Raw genomic sequence first — 22,201 nt, forward strand, 5'->3', positions numbered from 1 at the left:
AAGAATAACGGCATTAAAGAGCTAAAATACATCATACTTGTACGTTTCGTGCGAAGATGCAGTCGATGCAGCTGTCACTTCACGAGGTCGGTTGGAGTGGGCCGGTGAACATTGTGACGCAGAGAAGTTCATCCATGAACTCTCGTAACCACAGGGTTCGTTTGGCACCTCGCAAATGACGACGGGTGCGTCCAATCTGCCCGCGGCACTGGTTTTGGCTCAGATGTAGTGCAGAAAAGCCTGACCACGAAATTTTTCATCTCTGAGCGCCTCTTCTGTACCCTTGAGCTTCCTTCTCTGTCATACGTCATCAGTCATAAAATTCGCCAATTGGCTGGATGGAAACGACGTCACCATACCGAAGCATTCCTATTGGCTCAACGAAAGTGGCGTCATCAGACCTGAAGTGACGTCACTTGCTGTAAAGGCATCAACACTGCTAACGCTCTCGCATTGTCAACACAATGGAATTAGCAAGGAGTTCCTGCGAATATTTTGTGTTTCATGCAGCGTACATCCTGCCACTCTGTCTCTTAGCCTCGTTCCTTAATTGTTTCTGTGTCCTGCTTCTCTGCCGTGAATTCATCGATTATGTGTGTTGATCGCGAACAACGTTTCCCAAGCTGGTATGCCTCCAAGCAGGCAGACGCGTTACGGCGTTAGGCGATCTATTCAGAGCACCCACACGCTTCCGGTTGCGCCTCCAAAGCGTGAAGGTTCTAATTCCGATTGGTGCTAAATATTATTTCGGATTATTTTATTCGTAGGAATTTTCCACTGGTGTAGGCGGATTGATGGACAAAATATTGCTGACACGGCGAGGTAAAAATATCGACGCTTAACGTTCTGCTGCTCTAAAATTGTAGGAGGGAGTGGCCTAGACAACGGTATAGAAGAAACGGGTTGAGCCTGGAAAATTTTTCAAGCGGATTTCGCTTTCTCCCATAAAGTTAACAAACACTTCGGGGAAAGGTTTACATTGCAATACGAGGGAATGCTTCTAGCGCAAGCCAGAGCAAAATGCCGCTCGCCATGCCTCCGTTCCTTCTCTGGGACCGCGTCTTTATTGCTGCCCGAATGTACAGCGCCAGATTATCGCAGTGGTACTGGCGCACTTCTGATTTAGTTCAAAATGGCGTTTTATCGGCGCGAGGGCACCGTCACAGCGCTGTCGCTGTGCTCTATACTAGTGCACTCAGTCGCACAACCGTGCTCTCAAACACAAGCATTAAGCCCGTTTCACATGCTGCGAATATCCCCGCCCGACGCTGCGAATTTCGTCAATCTGCGTCGGCAGACAGCCGTCGGTGCAGCCGCAGGCGGCTTGCGGTCGGTTTCCGTCCGGTTGGAATTCATTGGCAGAGTAAGTGTGTTCGCTCTGCGACTGACCAATGGCGAGCATCATGACGTCCCGTCACTTGCGGTCACTGTTTATTCTAACGAAAACATAAGAAATGCCGATTTTTATTTAAAAGCACCCGTGATTGTAACTACTTAGACACATTCTGTGCTGCTTTATTGTCACGTTTAATCAGGAGTTGCTTATGCAAAAATAAGCAACCGTGCGTGTCGTTCCGACCGAATTCGCAGGGAATGCGTTGCACGTGAAAGTACTGACTAAAAATCGCTTTATGACGTCAGAGGCTGCAGCTAATTAGCAGTGTAGGAAGGTAAATTCGCAGCATGCCAAACGGGCCTTAAGCAGCAGCTACAGCTGGCGCAAGCACTGCACTGCATCGGAAGATCCAAGCCCATTTTGCGCAAACGAGAAAGTGTTAGACGCCTCAGGTCTGGCCTGCAGTCTTTAATATGAATTCATTGAGTTGGAACGCAGCAGGAACGCTGGGCGTTGTATCATTTTTGCCTCGATTCAAGTGCAGTCTTCTTTTTTTTTTTTGTCGTCATGGTTTGCATTTCGCTTAGCGTGCACTATGCCGTTCGAACTGAACTTCTACATTTATTTTCCTTGCAGGCAAAAGTTTCACCCTGACCATCACATTAAGCACCAATCCTCCCCAAGTGGCGACGTATGCCAAGGCTATTAAGGTCACCGTCGACGGACCCCGGGAGCCAAGACGTGAGTGCATAACAGTGAACGCTGCCGTCATAATTTTTGGTCACGCATTCTTTCTTCTTTCACTCCCTCCTTTACCCTTCCCTTACGGCGCGGTTCAGGTGTCCAACGATATATGAGACAGATACTGCGCCATTTCCTTTCCCCCCAGAACCAATTATTATTATTATTATTATTATTATTATTATTATTATTATTATTATTATTATTATTATTATTATGATTCCCAACTGCGGCGCAAATCAACGATGCGATAGCTACGCTAGCTGCGAACAAGATAAAAAATTCAAAATTCCAGATTGCTTCCCTCTGTGTTTTCGGTCTCGGTTTTACTTCGCGAAGGCGACGAAGCAGCTTACCGAAATAGAATCAACGGGTCGCCATCTTAATTCTCACATGCCTTCTGTGTGTTTCAACTGCCAATGTTTTTGGAAATATACCTAACAATGTGATTGTTCCTTGTGGAGTTAGGCCCTTATCTCCAACTTTCCAAGAAATTCATTCCGATGCGCAGGCTAGCATAAGGGTATACTGCGCTCAGCAAGCTTCCCAACCCCGAAGTGCAGCTTACCCAACGCGAAATGACGTCACTGAGAAGCCCATTTTATTGTCTGACGATAGAGAGCGCGAAAAGTCTATATCAGGAAGCAAAAAAAAAAAAAGTTGTAATCGCTAGACGGGAGAAGTGCTTTTGTGACGTATGAATGCGAACGAGATATTGTTCAAAGATTTAAAGATATACAAACACAGCAAGCAAGAACAAAGAGAATGGGCCGAGAAGGCACATAACTGGACGAAAACTCAGCCGTGGAAAGTGAACCACAAGCTCTCCAGTGGGCCTAGTCCTCGCGTTCTTATCGCGGTCCACACCTGGGCGGACAGCATAGAGCAGACGGCTGGCATTCATGTTCCGCTGATAGCGCAAAAGCACCCTGCTGACGCAGAGATAAGCGGCGTGGGCGGTGAAGAATGTTTACCTGTGGCCATATAAAATACGTGAGAACCGTGATTTGTGGCTTTTAGCTGTGCATCGAACGTAGCACATCCCGGATATCGCGGTTTCTTGAACACTAGAGGGTGATACCCCTGCGTAGGCGTGGAACATCTTTGCGGAGTCCACGCCTTCACTGCACCTGTCGAAAAATAAATTGTTGGATGTGGAAGGTTCTGGTGAGCGGTTTATATCTAAACGACAGTGGATCCGTTGATATTTTTCGTAGTACACAAGCGTACTATTCCTTGATTGATAATGCTGCGTTCTAAATTTGCGACTGAGTTGATTACTCTGAAATAAAGCGAACTGTAGAAATTGAAGCCTTTCAGCTGACGTTCTCGCTTACAGCCTCAGCGTTTCCTTTCGTGCTAGCGAACTGTCACTGCCGTCGTGGTAACGCATAAATAGCTCTAAAAAGTCTCGAAATATATTTGTAAACTCAGGTTTCATATATTCAGCTAAGGAAAGAACAATAACAGAGGTAACGATAACAGACTGACCGTAGCGTAGATGAGAGAAGAAACTAGAGTTCATGATATTTTAGCTTAAACTACGAGAACGACGGGCACTTGTGCAGGATGTGGAATGTGAATAATGCATAACCTGATGGTGGATTGCGAGCGAAGGATTGTGTAGAAGGAGCAGGACCGGATCTATGGGCACTCTTAGAGCGGACTATTTGGGGGAGAGGGGAAGGGGGGGTCTTATTTGTACCTTGTGTTTCTTGGACTTCTTTTGTTGAAAAAACAGGTTTGAAAATGGTATTCCTACGTAAAATTTCTCGTCACCCTTTGCCCCCCCCCCCCCTCCAAAAAAAAAGAAAAGAAAAAATCCACCCTGAGCAGGTTACGTGAAAGTCATGTCTCGAGATGAGACTATGGGGAGAAATAGGCCGACAGCATTAGGTGCAGGACAAGCATAATCCAAAAGCCAATGGCAGCAGCTTCTGGCCAGCAGCGGGCGTGTCCGGGCTGCCGATGGCATGCAAAGCAAGTTGTTATTGAGGGCAAAATAATTCGCTGCAGTACAAGCAGAACGAAACTGCAAAACTGAAGAAAGAACTCCGGGCGCGGCGCTCTCCTTCTCATGCCGATGTTAGAGGCTCAAACGTTCCCTTCAGCATAGGTATTTCCTCCTGACATTGATTGTGGTTGAAGGGGCAGATCGTTTTACGACGGCAACACGCATACAAGCCAGCAGTGAGCGCTTGCATAAACTCGATACTGCGATTGAACTGGGCAGGGATCACAGTGGCGCCCAGCGTCGAGCAGGAATATCCAAGATAGCGGCAGGCTTCGGGGTCCTAAGAAGCGCCCAAACGCGAGTCAGAAACCAGGCAGTGCTTATTTTTTCCTGTCACCTGTCGATAATATAAGTGCCGCGTCTAAATAGAGTCAATGCTTTTCTCCGAACATGTTAAGCGAATCAACCAGGGGGGCACCGCTCATTACCCTTCCTACTATACGTTTATTTGAGTCCGATAAGTGGTACTTTAATCGACATTCCAGCTCAAACCAACTTGTCGAGGTCATACGAAGCTTACCCTATGCGTCTCTTCATGAAAGAACAGTGAACCGCCGATGACTCTAAAAAAAAAAAAGATATTTTCGTCAGAGGCTGTTGTGACAGAGAGCAATGTGAGTTACGAGCGAAACGGTGTATAACGCAAGTAGATTGTAAGCGGTGGTGCAAGTTTATATGCCGCTATTAAATTTACTCCACTAAGCTCAAAATGAGCTTCAGTAACAGATCAGTTGGTTCGATTCGAGAACACCACGATCATGTCCGTTCTCTCTTCAGTAATACATAAATGAGAAACACAAGTTTCTGGACTCAGGAGAACGGAGCTGTATTTCAGGAATGTTGGCGAGAGTTAAAAAATCTTCATAAGGCTTGATATCCAAGCGGGAACGGTATTGGTAAGAAGAGTGGACAGCACCTTGGTAGCATGCCACAGACAACTCTCGATCGGTAAGACAGAAGGCTGTAATTGACAGGCTCTAGTCCGCAGGTCGACTTAATATCAACATGCCGCGTAGATGATTAGGAGTATACCTGCGTCGGTCAAGTTGCTGAGGGATACCTTTAATAAAATCGAAACTGCGTCAAAAGAGCGAAGAAAAAAGACAGCAGGGACACAACAGAAGCGCTTATTTCTTTGCTATCATCTTTTGGCAGTGCTTCCATTTTCTGAAAATGGACCCACGCTGTCCTTTTCGTTTTCTTCAGCCAGAAAACATGTCAAATACACCGGACGCCAGACCGGAGTAGATGGCACAACCCTTTGAGGACTCGCCCAGCCACAATCGCGTCCCTCACTCCACGGGCTCCCTGTTGTCAGGCCAGGTCTTTGCGGGCATTCCGAGGTTCGCGGTGAGAAGAAGACAGATAACGAGGACAAGGAGGGGGGGGGGGGGGGGCGCTTCCTTGTTTATCTGTCTCAAGCCGCAGATCGGTACCGCAAGAACAAACACTGGCTGCCGCGGCTTTGGGCAGACCTGGCAGAAAACTGGGCTATCTCCAATGACCCCCCCCCCCCCCCCTCTCCCTCCCAAGCAAAGCGCACGCGCGTCTTGACTAGAGCCCGTACAGATCGGCCACGGAGCTAGGGTCGATTACGCTATCTGTCTCCGTTGCTTTTTGAATATACGGGCTGCGCCGGACACTTGGCCCCAAGGACTGCTTTGGGGGGCGGAGTGTTTGCGTGTTTCCTAAGAGAGTTACTATGTAAGCCTGCGCCTTGGCGCGAGCCAAGGTCTGCCGTCGATCGAACACACATTTGGCGGCCGGTTTCCCCCGCACCGGTGGCTTGAGGTGCGCGCGCGTTCGAGATCTGTGGACTTAACCTTCGGTTTGCAGGCCCCATTCTCGGGGTTGATAACGCGTGTTCCGTGGCTGCTCTGAAAAGAGGCGCCGTTTCTCCTCTAACGGCCTTATTTATCAACAACGACCGCTGTTACCGACGGTGCACTGCTTCTTTCCTACAGGGGGCTAAAAAAGCTGAGCTGTTTTCCACTAGAATGCCCACTGTTCCTGAGGCGACCTTCGTTGTATCGATGACGTTTCATGTGCGTTTTAACAGTTAAAATGAACTCCAGGGAGCTGCCGAATCTCTGATATTCGATTCCCCGAGGATAACCTAATGAGCACAGAACTGTGACCTGCCGAACTGAATAAATAATTTATCAAATATAAGTCACTGGTGGCACTATCAGGATCTTATCAGTTTGTTCGTTTTTTTTTGCTTTTTTGTTCATTACTGCGAGAAAATCAAATATATTTGCAGCAGTACCTTCATGCTTGCCACAGTTATCTGCGAAAGTTGAAATCGCGTGCGGTCAAATTAGCGGAGAACAGCGTTCGCTATAGATTTAAAATGCGAGGTCTTTTTTTTTTACATAATTGCATCGGTCAACTATAGCCAACTGATAATGCATGGTTCTCAGTATGCATTACCGTGGCAGTAAAAGCGCTAAGGAATTTGGCCAGAAAGGCACTAACCACTGTCTTTGTTTGACGCTCAAATATTCTGCTGCGAGAATTCCACAGTAAAATAGTGCGGTGAGCTGAACTTTGCAGTTTCTGTTCGCCACGCTGTATATTTAGGGTTTCCTTAAAAAAAAAAAACGCCAGAGATGATGTATCGCCGAGTTCAGATTGGCAATTCACGGTCTGTGTTTTCTAAACCGTCTGGCATACGCAAGTATGTGCGCGCTTCGTGAAGAGCCCGACTATACGTCAAGGTGTGGCAAGTGCTGCTGCGCCCGCTCAGGTGCAGTGCCACTCCCAAAACACTTGCTATCTGTTGCTCGCAGCAGGACTTTTTCTGTCGAATGGAAACAGCTGGTATCACCCCTACTCAGCACTGGCCTCACTTCTGCCATTCCAAAATGGTACGTAAGCTAAGCGCTCAAAAAGTCATTGACTATTATTGGAGAAATATTCAGTGCTCTTTCCGAACGTTTACATCACCAATAACAACTACGAAATGGTAACCGGCATAGCGCCATTAAAAGCGTTATCTTTTACTTCCTGAGGAAAGCTTTCTATGCAACTTCTAATAATGCGAGCTTTTTCTTGTTGCAATAGATGTACTGGGTGTTTTAGCGAAACTTACCACTAGTTTATACAGGCTTTTTGAGGTATAAAGACGCCTTCTCTGACATGATAATACCAGTTTTAGGGGACAGAAGAGAATAGGTGAATCATGCTAACTAACAAGCTGTTTTACAGATTTCAAATAGCTAGCTTTTCAACTTTGCCTTTAGGCGTCTCTTTACACTTAGAGGTTTGGAGTTAGCCGTTAGTAATAGCCAGATCAATTTTCAGAATTTATGAAACGCAGTTACCCTCAACACTGTGGCTCAAAAAAAATGTGGCGACTTCGTTACCCCTTTCGGAAACCGCGCGTCCTTTGCGCGTGAACAGCAACGCCCATCTGCGCACGTCACTTTATGGCGTAGGTGCCACGTGACCCCCTGTGCCCGCCCACGCTGCGATGCTCGCCGCTGTTCGCTGCTCCAGGGCAATGCTGAGGACGCGACACAGACGCGCGGTTTTCGAAAGGCGCGCGACAGGGCCAAAATTTCTTGAGCCAGAGCGCCTACGGTAACTGCGCTTCGAAATGCTAAAAACTAATGTGACTTACTAACGGCCAGCTACAAATCTTTACTTGCAAGCAGGCGCCCAGTGGTAGTATTTAAAAAGTTAACTAGTAGAAACTGGTTCACCAGCTTCTGGCGTCCAATTACAATGGCATTAATATTCCCCAGATGCCATTTTTAGACCACGAAAAGTGTTCTAGGAAATTTGTGGCAGAATTCGTTGCAACACCCGGTATATTATCAACTTGTATACAGAAAAACTAGGCCGCTCCACTATGCAACAGGATTCGCAGCATGTGTTTTAACTGAAGCGAGGACTATGACGCAGGTTCAGATATTCCCATGATATCTGTGAACCTGCACATATCGAATGAAGAAAGAGCGAGATGCTTGTTTGGATAGGTGCTAAAATGGGCGATATGAGTGTCCCTCGTGACATGGACACACGCTATTGCTAGCTGAAAAGTGTAAAACTCTCACGTCTCGATGCGTTACTTATGAAGCACCGTGCTTCACAAATTTCTTCACTGGCTCAGTGTTACCAGAGACAGGCCGCTTCGTCCTACTGTGATGGTTACAGGTCTAGAGTCAAACATGCCAGCTGTGACGCTTGCTATGGTATACGATCAGCGCGAATGAAGTAACCACGAACAAAGTAGCTCTAGCAAAAAAAAAGTTTGCGGTGGCAGGTGCCACTGTGGCTGCGCGTACGCGGATCACGTATCGACATCAGAATGCGAATGCTGTACCAAGCGGAGGTTTCTTGAAGCGGACACTAACTAAACACACAAAATAAACCTTGTAAGTTTAGTTACTAATCTTGGGATTCACTGTTCGGCTCTTTGGCCTGCACTGACTCGTGTTGTTGGGCAATAGTGATTTGTGCCGAGTTATGGTCACGCCTGAAGAAGTCATAATTCATGAAAAAAAATTCAGACGTAATTATTGCTCGCCCATTTGGCTTCCGGACAACATGTTATGGTAAATTTGTAGTAGTAGTAGTAAGTGGTTTTGTTAGAAAATAATAAAAAAAGGAAGGAAAAGATTTTTTCAAGCCCCGGCATCTGCCATCGATACTGAAGCACCTGAGCTGGGGCAGCGGAAATAAAGGATAGCAGGCAGAAGGGAGAAATAAAGTGAAAGAGGTGAGGGGACAGGAAGAAAGGATAGAGGGGAGAGGTAATGTGCACAAAAATATTTACGCAATAATAAATATATACAGGTTGCACGCCCGATATGTTCATGAAAAAGGGATAAAAACACGCGCGCACAACACTATGTACACTACAGCTGGAGTAGGGCGTCCAGCTGTAAAATTTGTACCGAACAGCTTTTTGGGGCTAAAGCTAACGCTTTTTTACCGAGACCTGTGGTCACTGCAAACTTGATACGTAGATTATACTGATATTCCACCTGTAATACCGCAATACGCCGACAGTGTGCGACAGCAACATATTTGTTCGCACAAACTGGTTAGACATTCTGTCGTCTCGAACGACTGATTAGGGTATATAAATTAAGACGAAAAATAGTTTTTTCTCTCTGACGCTTTGACCGGTTGCTTTAGCGTCGGCTACGTTTCGCACGCGCATATGTGAATCAGAAAAGAGGGACGCCGAGCTGAGTGGTGTGAAACAAACCCCCTCCCTTCACCACACCCTCTATTTCTCCCCGCCTGCTTCCCGACATAGTTGTCCCGTGACGCGCTCCTTGCGCATCCTGTTTCGCATTTTACGAATAAAATGCTCGTTTTCCATTTAAACTAAGACGTTATTTTAACAACAGCCTTAAGCGTTAGCGTAGGCAACGCTCACGGTCTAAACAAAATCTAAGCTTTGCTGTAGCACATCGTTTCAGCCCACACCTCTACCTCTTTTGTGCTTCACCTTTGCGCTTATAGCCCTATACGATCTCCAGGGGTGCTAAAATGATGGCTGTAGCGAAGTCGACGGTCTTTTGCGATGCAGCTGAACAGGTACACGAGTTTTTCTAGAAATGGCGGACTAGCACGCAAACCACATTAATGCATTCATTCACTGTTAAAAGGCACACGGTTACCGCGGCTAATACAAAGGCACACGGATGTACACAGGCTCACAGGCATGCGGGTACGTAAGGGTGCTTTTAGGCTTTCTGGACGACTGTCCAGTTGTTGAATCATGCATGCACCTAGTGTAGTGACAAAAGATTTGAACTTTCTCTTAACGGACACTTGCAGGTTGACGTGCGCGGCTGTGTTTAGCGTTTGCGCCGTCAGAATTTGATAAGTAAATAACTGCCTGGCGGCTGTCACTCTAATGGGAGGCTTGCAGAAATTAGGACGCATAGAAGATAAACTTGGAGCAAGTAGATGAGTCGAGGATTAGAGCGGGTCGCTCTGTCGTTGTTGGTTTTCTGATTTAATTCTACCTCCTTGGAGGCTTTGTGCGTCAGTGTTTTAAAGATACTTACGCTGATTGTGTTCTCGTGTCTTTATATGGCATGTGCTAGTATTCTGTTACTCCGCGAGCAGGTTTGCTGGAGGTTAGTCGCTTTAGAGGCATACCTTTTTACTATTAGAATGCACTAAGAAATAATTATACGATGACTCTCCTGCGGGCATACAAAAAAAAATTACTCTACTGCTAACATGTGCAGAGAGGCCTTGAAAGACTGAAGGCCGTGAAAGGTCTCGATAAAGGTCTGGTCATCTTCGTTATAACCGCGATGACTATAGCCTCAGAGCATATTTAGAAAAGTCGTTATTAGCTTTTTCTAGTGACTAGCGGCATTCTTTTAAGACTGCACGAACCACAAACATGAGCAGCACTTTTCGAAGCAATTGATGCTTGTGGAACTGTAAGCAATCGGCACCTGTTTAACTGCAAATCAATAAGCATCTGTATAAATGTAAACGAATCAGTAAAGGGGTGTAAAGCTGTCTCGTCCATCGTATCGGTTTTTCAGTTAACATCGCACCCAAGCTGGAAGCTACAATAATGTACGTAATGGCCACATTAATGCATCTTTGAGGGCGATTTTTTTTTTTACAGCGCATGGTCCCAACATGCACACGCACAACCTGCGTATGCATCGCCCCAACCCGCAACGTGCTGCCTCAAATTCGCTCCGTCCGCGATCAACTCACGCCTTGATGCAGCCGCGTGTCCCCTGCCGTGTAAGCCGTCAGTTCGTAAATTCTACCGCTTTGCGAAAACGGAAACACGCAAGTGTAGCACTTTTTTCATGCAATTACGCAACGATCCTCCGCTTGCCTTAGTAAATGTGAGGCGCGCAGATTCGGTAAAGACCGCGGCGCGAATGTTCCGAAATCCCACTGAAAAGCTCCGCGTGCGCCTCCTATATCCCCGCAGTGCTCTTAGGTACGACCCAGCCTATACAAGCAGCTTGCTTCGTTTTGGCATCCCTTTATGCCTCTAGTCCTTTAACGGCAGTCATTCGGTCTGTGAAAAAAAAAAAAGTTTTACATCAGAGTTGGCTGAAGGAGCCAACCAAGATGGGCGCGCCCGACTTCACTGCATTTACAGAACATTTCTCTCTCTCTCTCTCTCTCTTCCCTTCATTCGTCCACGCAGGTCAGCAGCAACAGTTCCGCGCCTTCGCCAGCGCGTTCGGCCAGAGGCCTCCGTTCCTGGACCCCCTGCGCGAGTGGGATCACCTTCGGAGGAAGACAGCCGAGCAGTGGGCGCTGGACATACCGCGGAGGATACCCGGTGCCGGCTCGCATCACGGTCAGTCAGTCTGCGATGCATAGAAATAGAATGATGACTACTTAACGCTATGCAGTGACAGCTATGCAGTGAGTGACATAACCACTGAGTCATCGCTGCGGCACGTACAAAGTACGTTACAAAAAAGTGCAAGGTCGATCGTCGCTTGCTATTTCCTTGCGTGGAAAGCATTCATTGCCCGGCGAGCACTGGGCGCCCTAAGTCCCTGACGTCCAATGACAAGGCAGGCTGTGCTTATTACGGCAAACGACGCATGCGCTCGGCGATTTCGGGCAGAACTGCCGGTCTGACGCACCTGAAACGTATTTTAATGCAGAGGCAAAAGAACAAGAAATGGGGCCAAAGTGATAATCGCAAACGCGACACGGTCGAGATGCCAACGTGTAAGTGAGGGAGGGCGAGTTGGTATACACGACCGAGATAGAGAAGAGTGCAAAAATGGGCACTGTAAAACGGGTACAGATAACATGCAGCGCTTACACACACACACACACACACACACACACACACACACACACACGCGCACACACACGCACGCACGCGCACACACACGCACGCACGCACGCACGCACGCGCACACGCACGCGCACACGCACGCGCACGCGCACGCGCACACACACACACACACACACACACACACACACACACACACACACACACACACACACACACACACGCACGCACACACACACACACACACACACACACACACACACACACACACACACACACACACACACACACACACACACACACACACACACACACACACACACACACACACACACACACACACGAAAACATACGCTCAGTGTGTATAGAACAGTGCACTCAGCAGCAGTATCGCAACGACAACAGTCGAAGGAAAAGGAAGAGATGGGACTGTTTACAAACCAGTGCGGTTCTGGACACTGAGCAGATGCTTTTATGTATGTGGGTGAATAGATGGTGCCTGTAAGTCAACGCAGTGTGCCGTCTGTCCTGCTGGTAGTCGCCGTTTTCGCGCGGTTTTGCATTTCAGTCACGAAGTTCCACATCATTGAATCCGCTACTTTGTGCGTCAGCCAGCCGATCATTTCGCTAACGGATAAAGAATGTCAGTAGAATTTTTTTTTCAGCTAACCCCGCTTTGTTTGTATGTATACTTTGGCCAGCGCATATATTCTGCGCGTAACGAAGGCGCAGTGTTTACAGAAAAGCGCTCGCCCTGGTCACTCTGGTTTACACATCGCCGTTTTCGCGCCAGTTATTTACAATGAGAAAAAATGAAGCAGCAGTATTGGCTGCCTTCCACACCAGAGCTCTGTGTCCGCCTTACGTTACGACTTAATTTCTAGCGGTTGGTCTCACGCATGATTTCTGTGTTTTTATGAAAAATGTTTCCATTCATGCGTTCACGCAAAATCAGCCTTTAAGATAATACATCCTGGCCCGAATAACTGCGCGCTGCTTCCTGCAGAAGCTAACGTAACCATCCTTAGTTGGCGAGCTTCCTTATCAACTGCATTTTTTTTAAATCCGAACAGGGGCCGCTTAGCACTGTTCTTCCAAAAGTTTGAATGAAATTTCATTTCTGTAGAATGTTTAGGAATATGAAAAACCGTCGATGGTGTAGATGGCCTAAAAAGATTTTACTGCCTAGTAATAACTGAGGAGAAGAAATTTGGAAATGGCTAATGGTAAAAAGCCTTAGAGAAGGTCAGGTTGCCTTAGCGGCTAAGCTTGGCTGGACAAGGCTCCTGAGGCTCCCAACCAATCAAATAAAAAGCCTCAGCCTTCTTCTCAGGAATGAGAAAGTGGCTGAAGTGTATCATGTAACAAAGCAAACCAATGGTTGAAAAACTAGTTTTTCAAGTAGGCCTGTTTCTTTTAAAAAGTTAAAAAAAAAACGGAAGGTATGTTAACAATGGCATTATCATCTAAGAGCAATGCTGGATGGAAAGGAATGCATTCATGGTAAAATTGAGTGAAGTACTTTTTTCTTAGTTTTTCTAGTTTCACACATTAAAATAAAATGTGATTAACCATAAGTTCATCTCCGCAATCGCAAACAGGTTTGTCTTGATTTGTTAGCAGGAAGTTGTGCGTAAGGTGCCGGTGGCCTATTCGGAGACGGCAGAGAATCACTTCCTTTTAATATTCTTGAACATTTTACAGGAAATCAATTCTGTACCCCGAGCTTGGCGCATGATGGCCTTAGCTCCTATGTGTCATAAAACCCAACACAACACAACACAGCGCAAATTTCGTTTCGTACATATACAAAAAAAATGCACTGTGAACTTGTCGTTAGCATCTTTCTACCTCAAGATGTAGCCAGTACGTTAAAGCTGATTGTAATAACAGGAAAAAAAAATCACGTTTCAGTTAATAACCGTGTGCCCGCTATAAACGGCCTGTACATTATGATGCTTACGGAGCTTTGTCCCGGCAAATGTGGGAACAAAAGGCAATCCTTCGCGAATAATTTATGAGACGACGCCAAGCACAGAATTTAGATTAGAGCGCATCGGAGTTGTGCCGGCAGCAGATAGCGTGCTTTCAGGAGTTGGTATACGCAGACGGAAGGCGAACGAGATACGAGCGATAATAAAGCCAGAACAAACTACGAAAGAGCATCGGTCTGAACAAACATGAAAGAGCGAGAAATTCAATTTGGATGATAATTAGGCACTCTCTAAGAAAAGAACGGTCCTACTGTGGGATCTGCATAGCCCACTAAAAAGAGACCCCCCCCCCTCCCCTCGGCTAGGTATCAAAGTCCGCTGCGACAATAGAAGGTAAAGCACGACGAGCAACAAAAAAACGAAAAAAAGCCACCCACTCCATTTTCCGTGACGATCATGCATAGCAATCAGTCAGACGATTGAGCGGGATACTTTTCAGCCAAGCTCGTCAAACCTTGCGTGTTTGCCAGAGTAAGGCGCAATGTTCGGCACATACAACCGCGAACAAAGATATCGGGAACAGTTTATATATATAGTAATCTTTGAAGTCGCATGCCATGCCAGACGCGCATCGTTTGATCATCCTGGCTGATCATTTGAAATAGAAAGACTAGAAGAAAAGGCACAGCCTGCCTCTAAATTGTTCTTCGAATGCATAGTATCCTTAGATGCCCGCGTGTAAACTGCTTGGAAATTAAATGCGACAATCAGACCTCCGCATGACTCGGTGCTTCTAGACAGAGCCTCAAAAGACAACACAACGTATCCGAAATGCGCCTCCACAAGTATTGGCGAAATAGCAAGCCTGCTCTCAATTTTAAAAACAGACATCGAGAGGCCACAGCGTCATTCGGAGGCGGTACATGCAAGCCTGTTAGAGACAATTACGCAGTAATGCACATGGCGGCGGACCATATACTGTTCTTGAAGAGGCACTGGGGGCGATTTCACGCATCGACAAATCTTTTCTTTTTCCTTCGCCAGTAAATTACCTCAGAAGCTTCGCTCACATGAATGCGACAGGAGCGGGTATATACGTTACATATAGCAAGGCGTCAAGCTGAGCAAGGTCAGCCCGACTCGACGACTGCGAGTTTACGTGAACTAGATATCGAATAGACATCACCGGTGCGACAGCAGCGACGCTCAGTGTTCGAACAATGAAGTGCAGGCGCAGAAAGGCCGCATCAAAGTAAAAAGCAGGCTCTCTCTGAATCCGCTAATCCGACTCCCTCACCCGACCGCATTTGCAGGTACTTCGCAGAGCGGGTCAGGCAGTGCCTACACCCTGCAGGAGTTGACTCGCTTCGTCACCCGCTTCAATCGATCCCGATAGGGCTTACATAAACCCGACTACTGTTCTCTTTTTCAGACAAACCAGCTCGTTCCACTTAGTCGAGTTCATGTAAACGCCGCTTGTGAGCCCGTTTGCTCTTCCCGCTCGTTAAGTGCCACAGGACATGGTCAAAATGGGATGCAAGACATGATTATGTCATGCGAGATAGCTAACACAAGCGCCTATCGGGTATCAAAGAAGGGCTTTGTATACTTCGGCGTTCACTAAACAAATTACAGCGGTGCAGGCAGCAGCATACATAGTTCATGTCTTAGAGAAGTTTGTGCCTTCTTACACCTTTTAGTTTGCAACGTAGAGGCCGTAATCGAAACACGCTTTAGTGCCCCGGCACTAATCGCGGGGCACCTGACCAAGCGGCGCACTTCTCGCGCACACCTGTACTACACAGCGCACCCGTGTAATACAAGAGCTCAACCTTGCGCCACTCCAGAGCGGCCGGGGATAATCGTGCAATCCGTTTGCCTTTACGGCCCATTCGTCAAGACCGCTGCGGAGATCCCCGCCGTCTAAACACCGAGCGTAAACAAACACTGCTTCTCGAGACACACACCGCAGCAGCGCATGGTCTGGAGAGGGACTCACGCCGGGGAGATGTACGCCGAGCGAAGGGACGTCTCGGAGTAATAACCTTATCCTCGGACAACAGGCGTCGCGGACATCGGCGGCAGCCGCCGTCACCGCCCTGAGGGATGGGGAGTAGGGAAAAGGGGGGAGTTACGAGGAGAGGAGCTCCGGGTCAACAGGGTTTCCTTGGACCCCGCGCAATCCTCGGTGCAAACAGCGGGCATGATTCGCCTCTTGACGCTTAGTCAATACACGGAACGGCCTCCTCTCTCTCTTCCCCGGTTAGGGCTGCGGGGCTGCCTTTTGGGTGCCCCGTCGCGGGTCAGGAAGAGGGTTCCTATATTGGTCCCGATCACAGCCGCGAGAATGAACTGTTTCGGACTTGTGTACGCGGCCGCGTTACGGCGAGAGAAAAAAAGAATTTCGAGCGAAACGCGGAAAGAGTATCGGTGAACTAATCGTTATGTCCCCCGCTAGATCTCTCTCTCGCTCTCTAGGGCCGCTCGCGGCAGTCGACGAGGACGGCGGAGACTTACGAGTGGCTGTGACACAACCGGGAAAGTCTCGTGAGCGAGTTTGAATTGCGGCGATTGACTTTAAAATTCTGGCTCATCTTTTCAAAAGCAGGGAGAAAAATGTATTTAAGGTGATAGTAACCTGAGGATATTATTGCCTCCTCATCGAAAGCCAAATGACACGTCACAGAACATTGTCGAAGGCGCACGGCGATATTTCCTTGCAGAACCCTTGCCTTGAGGTCAGTAAAGGCCCACGAGAACATCTCTCTTCACACATTTTAGCTCTAGACGCGATAAAAAGGGGCTATGCTCAGTGCGGCGATGATTGCAGCTCGGGAGGCGTGCATTGTGCTAGCAAAAGCGGAGGATAGCCCCTTCTGTCACAGTGTACACATATGTGTCCATAACATGTATTGGGTCGATTTTGTTTACTACTGCGATGGAATGGTTCAGTGTGGAAGGCCAACAAGGTCAGTCTGGTCCAACAAAGCAAATGCGTGGCTTGAGTACGAATAACGGTGAGGGCATATCCTCTCAGAAATTTGATCTCTTAAAGTGAATACACAGTTACTATGCTTTTATCAAGAAGTCATCAGAAACTAAAAAAAAAAACTTTTTGCAAGCAGTGTCCTGTGCAATCACGGCTGGCCCACCACCGTGCGGTATTCCGGAAAGTAACGGGAGAACAAAGGCGGGGCAGCCTTCAAAAAGATCAGGAATGGCTCATCGAGTATTCCTCTGTCTCCGTGTCTGTACAGAGCTGGCCCAAGCGGCGCTTCAGCAACTGTCGGCGGCCGACGCCCACTGGGGCGCGGCGTACCCACACTACAACCCGTACCTGGCGCCGGCCACAGGCACCGGCGGCTTCAGCACGGCGCCCGTGCCTGTGAGCTACTCTCTGGACGCCAGCGCCGCGGCGGCTACCTCGCTCGCTGCCAACGTCACCTCCCTGGCCGCGGTGGCCGCCACCGACAGCGCCACGGGACTCTCGCTGCACAACTGTGAGTATGAAGAAGAAGAAAGGGAATTGTAATGAAAGAAAGGCGGAGAGGTCGGCCGGTGGTAACAGGGCCCTGGCCTGCTACTCCACACAGGGGAAAGGGAAGAGGAGGAAAAGGAAAGTGTGAATGAAGGCTGATGATGGCATAATACAATGAGTTTCACGGGTGATGTCTATGCACACGCACACACACACACACACAACACTGGCTGGCGCTCGCATCGCGGTTACTGGACACACATAAAACTCAAAACTGGTGTCTGCAACACAACACCGACACATGTCATTAACCATGTAGGTTGTGCACAGGCGGTCACAAACGAGTATCCAGGCCTGTTTCACACAAAAAGTTGAGCAGGGCTTTTGTCACACGCCACCAATCAGAACGTCTCGTCCTTGCGCCCAGAAGAGTTTCCTCAGAGAGAGGGCGAGAGTCCAGGTTTTTCACGGTCGCCTCCAATGTTGTTCTTTCAGAAGTATACTTCGGGCACGCGCAAAGAAGGTGTCCAATAGTCTCTGGTGTGTTGCACTGTGCGCAATTTGGGTTACTTTCGATGCCGATCTTGTGAAGATAGTGGTTGGTGTAGGCAACGCCAAGCCGTAGCCGGTGGAGTAAAGTCCCATGACGTCGCACCACCACAGATGGGAAATGTAATCGTGAGCCAGCGTCAAGCTTACACACGCGGTCCTGTTGATGACTCGGATCATGCCAGTGCGACTGCATTGCCGCCTGCATTAAATGTGCCAACAAGGCGCCAATGTCTGATCTTGAAAAGGCTATCTCAATGAAAGCACCATCACTATGTGCCATCCGAGCCTCGGCGTCAGCACGCTCGTTTCCCGCAACTGTGAGTATAATTTGCGCTGCTCATACGCCACCGAGCAGCCGCGAGTCTCTGAGCAAACGCCGTGCAGGACATGCGCTGCTCATTCCCACCTGCGGAAGGCGGTAGTGCAGGCGTTACCACGACTCGCGAATACAAATGACGCTGTACTGGACTTTATTTAGTTGCTGCAGTATGAAGCTCGGTACCGCGGATACCGGGCACCACGGATACCGGGCACCGCGGATACCGGGCACCGCGGTTACCGGGAACTGGGATATCAGGCACCGCGGATACCAGGCACACAAAAGTAGCACACCTTGGAATAGCTTTACCGCTATATCACTACCCTTGCCGTTACTTTCTAGTTCATCACCTTAGCTGAGGCGTGCAGCAGAACAGCGGTATGATCATGTTGCCTCTAAACGGGCCTGTGGAAAACAAGTGACGATGGGTTTTTGTGACCGCTACGGAACCTAAAATTCTCTTAGGATCTGTTGATTCTTCGTAAAATGATTTCACTGCGGTATTTCTCAGTATTCAGTGGCACACCTAAACTACAGTCATTTAACACATTTTTCAAAATTTCCAATCATTTACATGGTGTTTACCAATTATCATTGACAAGAACCAAGGTTCGAAAATGCGCTCAGAAAGTCAGCCAAGCACTTCCGCTGTAAACAAATGTGCCCTTCTTTGTCTCAACTTGGCGTTTTCTTGCACTTGTCCTTCGCAGCTCTCCTGGACAGCAGCCACTCTCCCGCCAGCCTCGCCTCCTGTCCCGTGGACTCGATCGGCGGCCACGCGGGGTCCGCCGCCCTGCCTTCCACGCTGCTGGGCACAGCCTCGACGCCTTCGTCCGACTCGCCACTCTCCAGTACGCGCTCGCTCACGCTCGACGTCAACGCCCTGTCCGGAGGCAGCAACGGCCTGCAGAACCAGCAGACCGACTCCCTGCTCACGCCGCCTCGCGTCACCAAGTCGCCGCCCTCGCTGCTGCTGGGCAGCAACGGCACTGGCGGAGGCGGCAGTTCGAGCTCGTCGCCTTCCTCTTCGAGCCTCGACTTCCTGCCAAACCCGGCCAACTACGGCGGGTTCTTGCCCGCGCACTCGTACTACGGCAGCAACGGGGCGTCCACGGGAACGTCGACGACCACGACCCAGCCGCACACGACCACTGGCGTCTACCTGAGCCCGCCGGTGGTGCCACCGTCGCTCCTATACCCGCAGCTGTACGGGTCCATGTCCCACCCGTCCTTCCAGTTCCTGGGCAACGACCTCAAGTGCGTGATGGACGCGGCAGGGTTCGGGACGACGCAGCAACAACAGCAGCAGCAGCAGCAGCGGCAAGACACGCTCCTTCAGGCGGACGCGACCGGCATCAGGACGCAGCAGCACCACCATCAGCAGCAACAGCAGCAGCAGTCGTTGTCGCAGCAACAGCAGCCGCAGCATGCCACGGATGACGTCGTGTCGCAGACCCCGTCGCTCTCTGGTTCCGTCCTGGACTCGTTACGAACGCCGGCCGATCACCACAGTGTCTGGAGGCCTTACTGAGCATCCAGATTCCTCCGCTGTGTTGTCCGTAGGGTGTGCATGGCAGCGCGCCTTGCTTGTTATTTATTCTGAAACTGCGTGACGCGGCTGCAGCTGCGTTAGGCGACGAGCGACTGTGACCTCGGCAGACAAAGACAGGACCATCTGTCGACGCTGTGTCGTGATCGCTAATGGTGCGAGAAACTACGAACTATAAGATGTCGCACTTGATCACGTGAACGAAACTGAACCGTCTCAAAAGAAGCAGCTCGCGCTCATCTGAGGTCAGAACGGGATTTCTTCGCTCATGACTCTTCTCGATTAGACCTCGTCGTCGTGAGCAGTGCGTAAAAAAGTGCAAGGTGCAAAGTGTTCCAGAGGTTCTCAAACCTTGGCCAAAGAATGCTAAGTCGTGTCCGCAGACATCCGCGTCTGGCGGGATGTGGGAAAAAAATAAGAAATAAGTATCCGCGTATCGTTGTCTTCGACGTCGTGAGCAGTGCGTAAAAAAGTGCAAGGTGCAAAGTGGTCCAGAGGTTCTCAAACATTGGCCAAAGAATGCTAAGTCGTGTCCGCGGACATCCGCGTCTGGCGGGATGTGGGAAAAGAATAAGAAATAAGTATCCGCGTATCGTTGTCTTCGACCGTCCGTGCCACCGATCCAAGATCATGATCCATCTAGATGTTTTATCAGCAGTAACCCTCAACTCCTCATCCCGAAGATGGTGCCTCCCTCTCGTGGCATCTAAAGAAATGGGCAAGTGTTTCATCATTTCCGATGTACACGAGGCACCTCTGCATTTGATGTACTAATGTAGTAAAAAGTTAGTCCCATAGCCTCTACAGACCCCTTGTCCCTCTACAGGGACATTGGTTCTCAGATCCTGACGAGAAACTCAGTTTATGTATAACGTAGACCTAGTGTCCCCCTCGAAGGACAAGCGTTGTGGCGCCACCTGTGAAAAGCGCAGAGAGATATCTCGCACCGTGAAGAAGACAACATTGCGGGAATAAACATGAGAATGTTTTACATGCGACGGAGAGATAAGACGCATTTTGCCATTGAAAACTGTTTTGATTGGAACCGTATTCGATATGTCTAGAATCGCAATGGCTTAAAGGACATTTTAGTGCAGTTCATTGCGAAAAAAACCTAGTTTTCTCCCACCAGCGGTATAATAAAAGAAATGTCCCTGCACGGGGACATTGGGTCCCAGTCCTGCCAGTTCTTGGTTGGTTCCGGGTGATGAAACGTTTTTTGTTCAACGTACGCAGCTTATAAATGAAAAAAAACTTTTGTTTCTTTAGGCCCTGCCTATTAGCAAGGCCTAAGAGATTTTGAGGTCAATTTGTGACCGTAATAACTCTGATATATCTAACTCTGAAAGTGAAGAAGAGGATAATAATGCATACGGCTGTAATACTGAGGAATACACTGATGCATCATCTCGCAGTGACAGTGAAGAACCAACCCCTCAAACTTTACATCGACGTGTTTTGTGGAGGGCAGCGAGTTCAGCTCCGGAGAATGATGACCCAGATCTAGAAACCTGGACATGCAGCTCATTTGTTGATTATGAATAATAAACACTTGGTTCTTTCAAGTTATGACTGGCGTGAAATTCTGGCAGCGTTTGTGGATGTCTACAAGAGCAACGGAATATCCTGAACTGCCTAAGAAATACACACATAGGAACCCAAGTGTCCCTGCAGGGGGACATGCATTTTCAGCCTAGTCGAAATTGCGATAACTGAAGTTTATATATAGTTTGGCTTGGTTTAAAGAGGTTTAACGTCCCAAAGCGACTCGGGCTATGAGAGACGCCGTAGTGAAGGGCTCCGGAAATTTCGACCACCTGGGGTTCTTTAACGTGCACTGACATTGCGCAGTACACGGGCCTCTAGAATTTCGCCTCCATCGAAATTCGACCGCCGCGGCCGGGATCAAACCCGCGTCTTTCGGGCCAGCAGCCGAGCGCCATAACCACTCAGCCACCGCGACGGCTTAAGTTTGTATATGATCTGACGTTCAAAATAGAAAGCATCATAACCTATGTGAAATAAACATTTTCGCTCGGGTGTTTGTTCTCAGGTCTGATGAGAATAGCTTGACATCGCAGGAAACCATTCTCCTCATCATAAGCTCCGCCCATTCCTACGTTTAACAGAAAGCGAAAGGCCCATGACGTCATTATTAATCAAATGTAAAATAATGGTATAGTACGTAAATGTTCACCTAAAATCGCGGAACCTTGTCTCTGACTCCATCACGGCGGCAATACTGACAAGCAATAAAACAGTTCATGGCTGTTCCAGCTGTGTGTTCCTGCCTTTTTATTTTTGTTTACTTTCCAGGGTTGTTCTCTGTCGTATATGTGCTGTGGAAACTTGCCTGATTGGCGTCAAGATAATATAGAGCTTAGATTCCTCCTGGTGGTCCTTAGAAAAACTAGGGGCAGTCTGATGCATTAATCTAACAGCTAAGTGCTCGTTATGCTTTACTGGCAGAAGCCCATGCGCAAAATATCAGACCGGGCGCATGCTCCCACCTC

At 48.5% G+C, this 22,201-nt stretch overlaps 1 protein-coding gene across 1 annotated transcript; it reads left to right on the top strand.

Moving 5' to 3' along the window:
• Positions 1 to 1,020: 1,020 nt before the first annotated feature.
• On the top strand, positions 1,021 to 21,950 carry LOC144097712 (uncharacterized). Its single transcript, XM_077630355.1, has 7 exons — positions 1,021 to 1,079; positions 1,191 to 1,363; positions 1,973 to 2,077; positions 6,884 to 6,961; positions 11,248 to 11,403; positions 17,048 to 17,290; positions 18,850 to 21,950. Exons 1-7 carry the CDS (start codon positions 1,021 to 1,023, stop codon positions 19,668 to 19,670), a joined length of 1,635 nt encoding a protein of 544 aa, XP_077486481.1. The 3' UTR covers positions 19,671 to 21,950.
• Positions 21,951 to 22,201: the final 251 nt, after the last annotated feature.

Source organism: Amblyomma americanum, chromosome 7 (genome assembly GCF_052857255.1).
Source record: "Amblyomma americanum isolate KBUSLIRL-KWMA chromosome 7, ASM5285725v1, whole genome shotgun sequence".
NCBI lineage: Eukaryota > Metazoa > Arthropoda > Arachnida > Ixodida > Ixodidae > Amblyomma > Amblyomma americanum.

What these genes read in the sequence shown, in the direction of transcription:
- LOC144097712 (XM_077630355.1), top strand. Translation starts at nt 1,021, where the DNA reads ATGCCGCTCGCCATGCCTCCGTTCCTTCTCTGGGACCGCGTCTTTATT. An exon ending in GTCTTTATTGCTGCCCGAAT is followed by an intron (nt 1,080 to 1,190) that starts GTACAGCGCCAG and finishes GCTCTATACTAG; the next exon opens with TGCACTCAGTCGCACAACCG. An exon ending in CGGTGCCGGCTCGCATCACG is followed by an intron (nt 11,404 to 17,047) that starts GTCAGTCAGTCT and finishes GTGTCTGTACAG; the next exon opens with AGCTGGCCCAAGCGGCGCTT.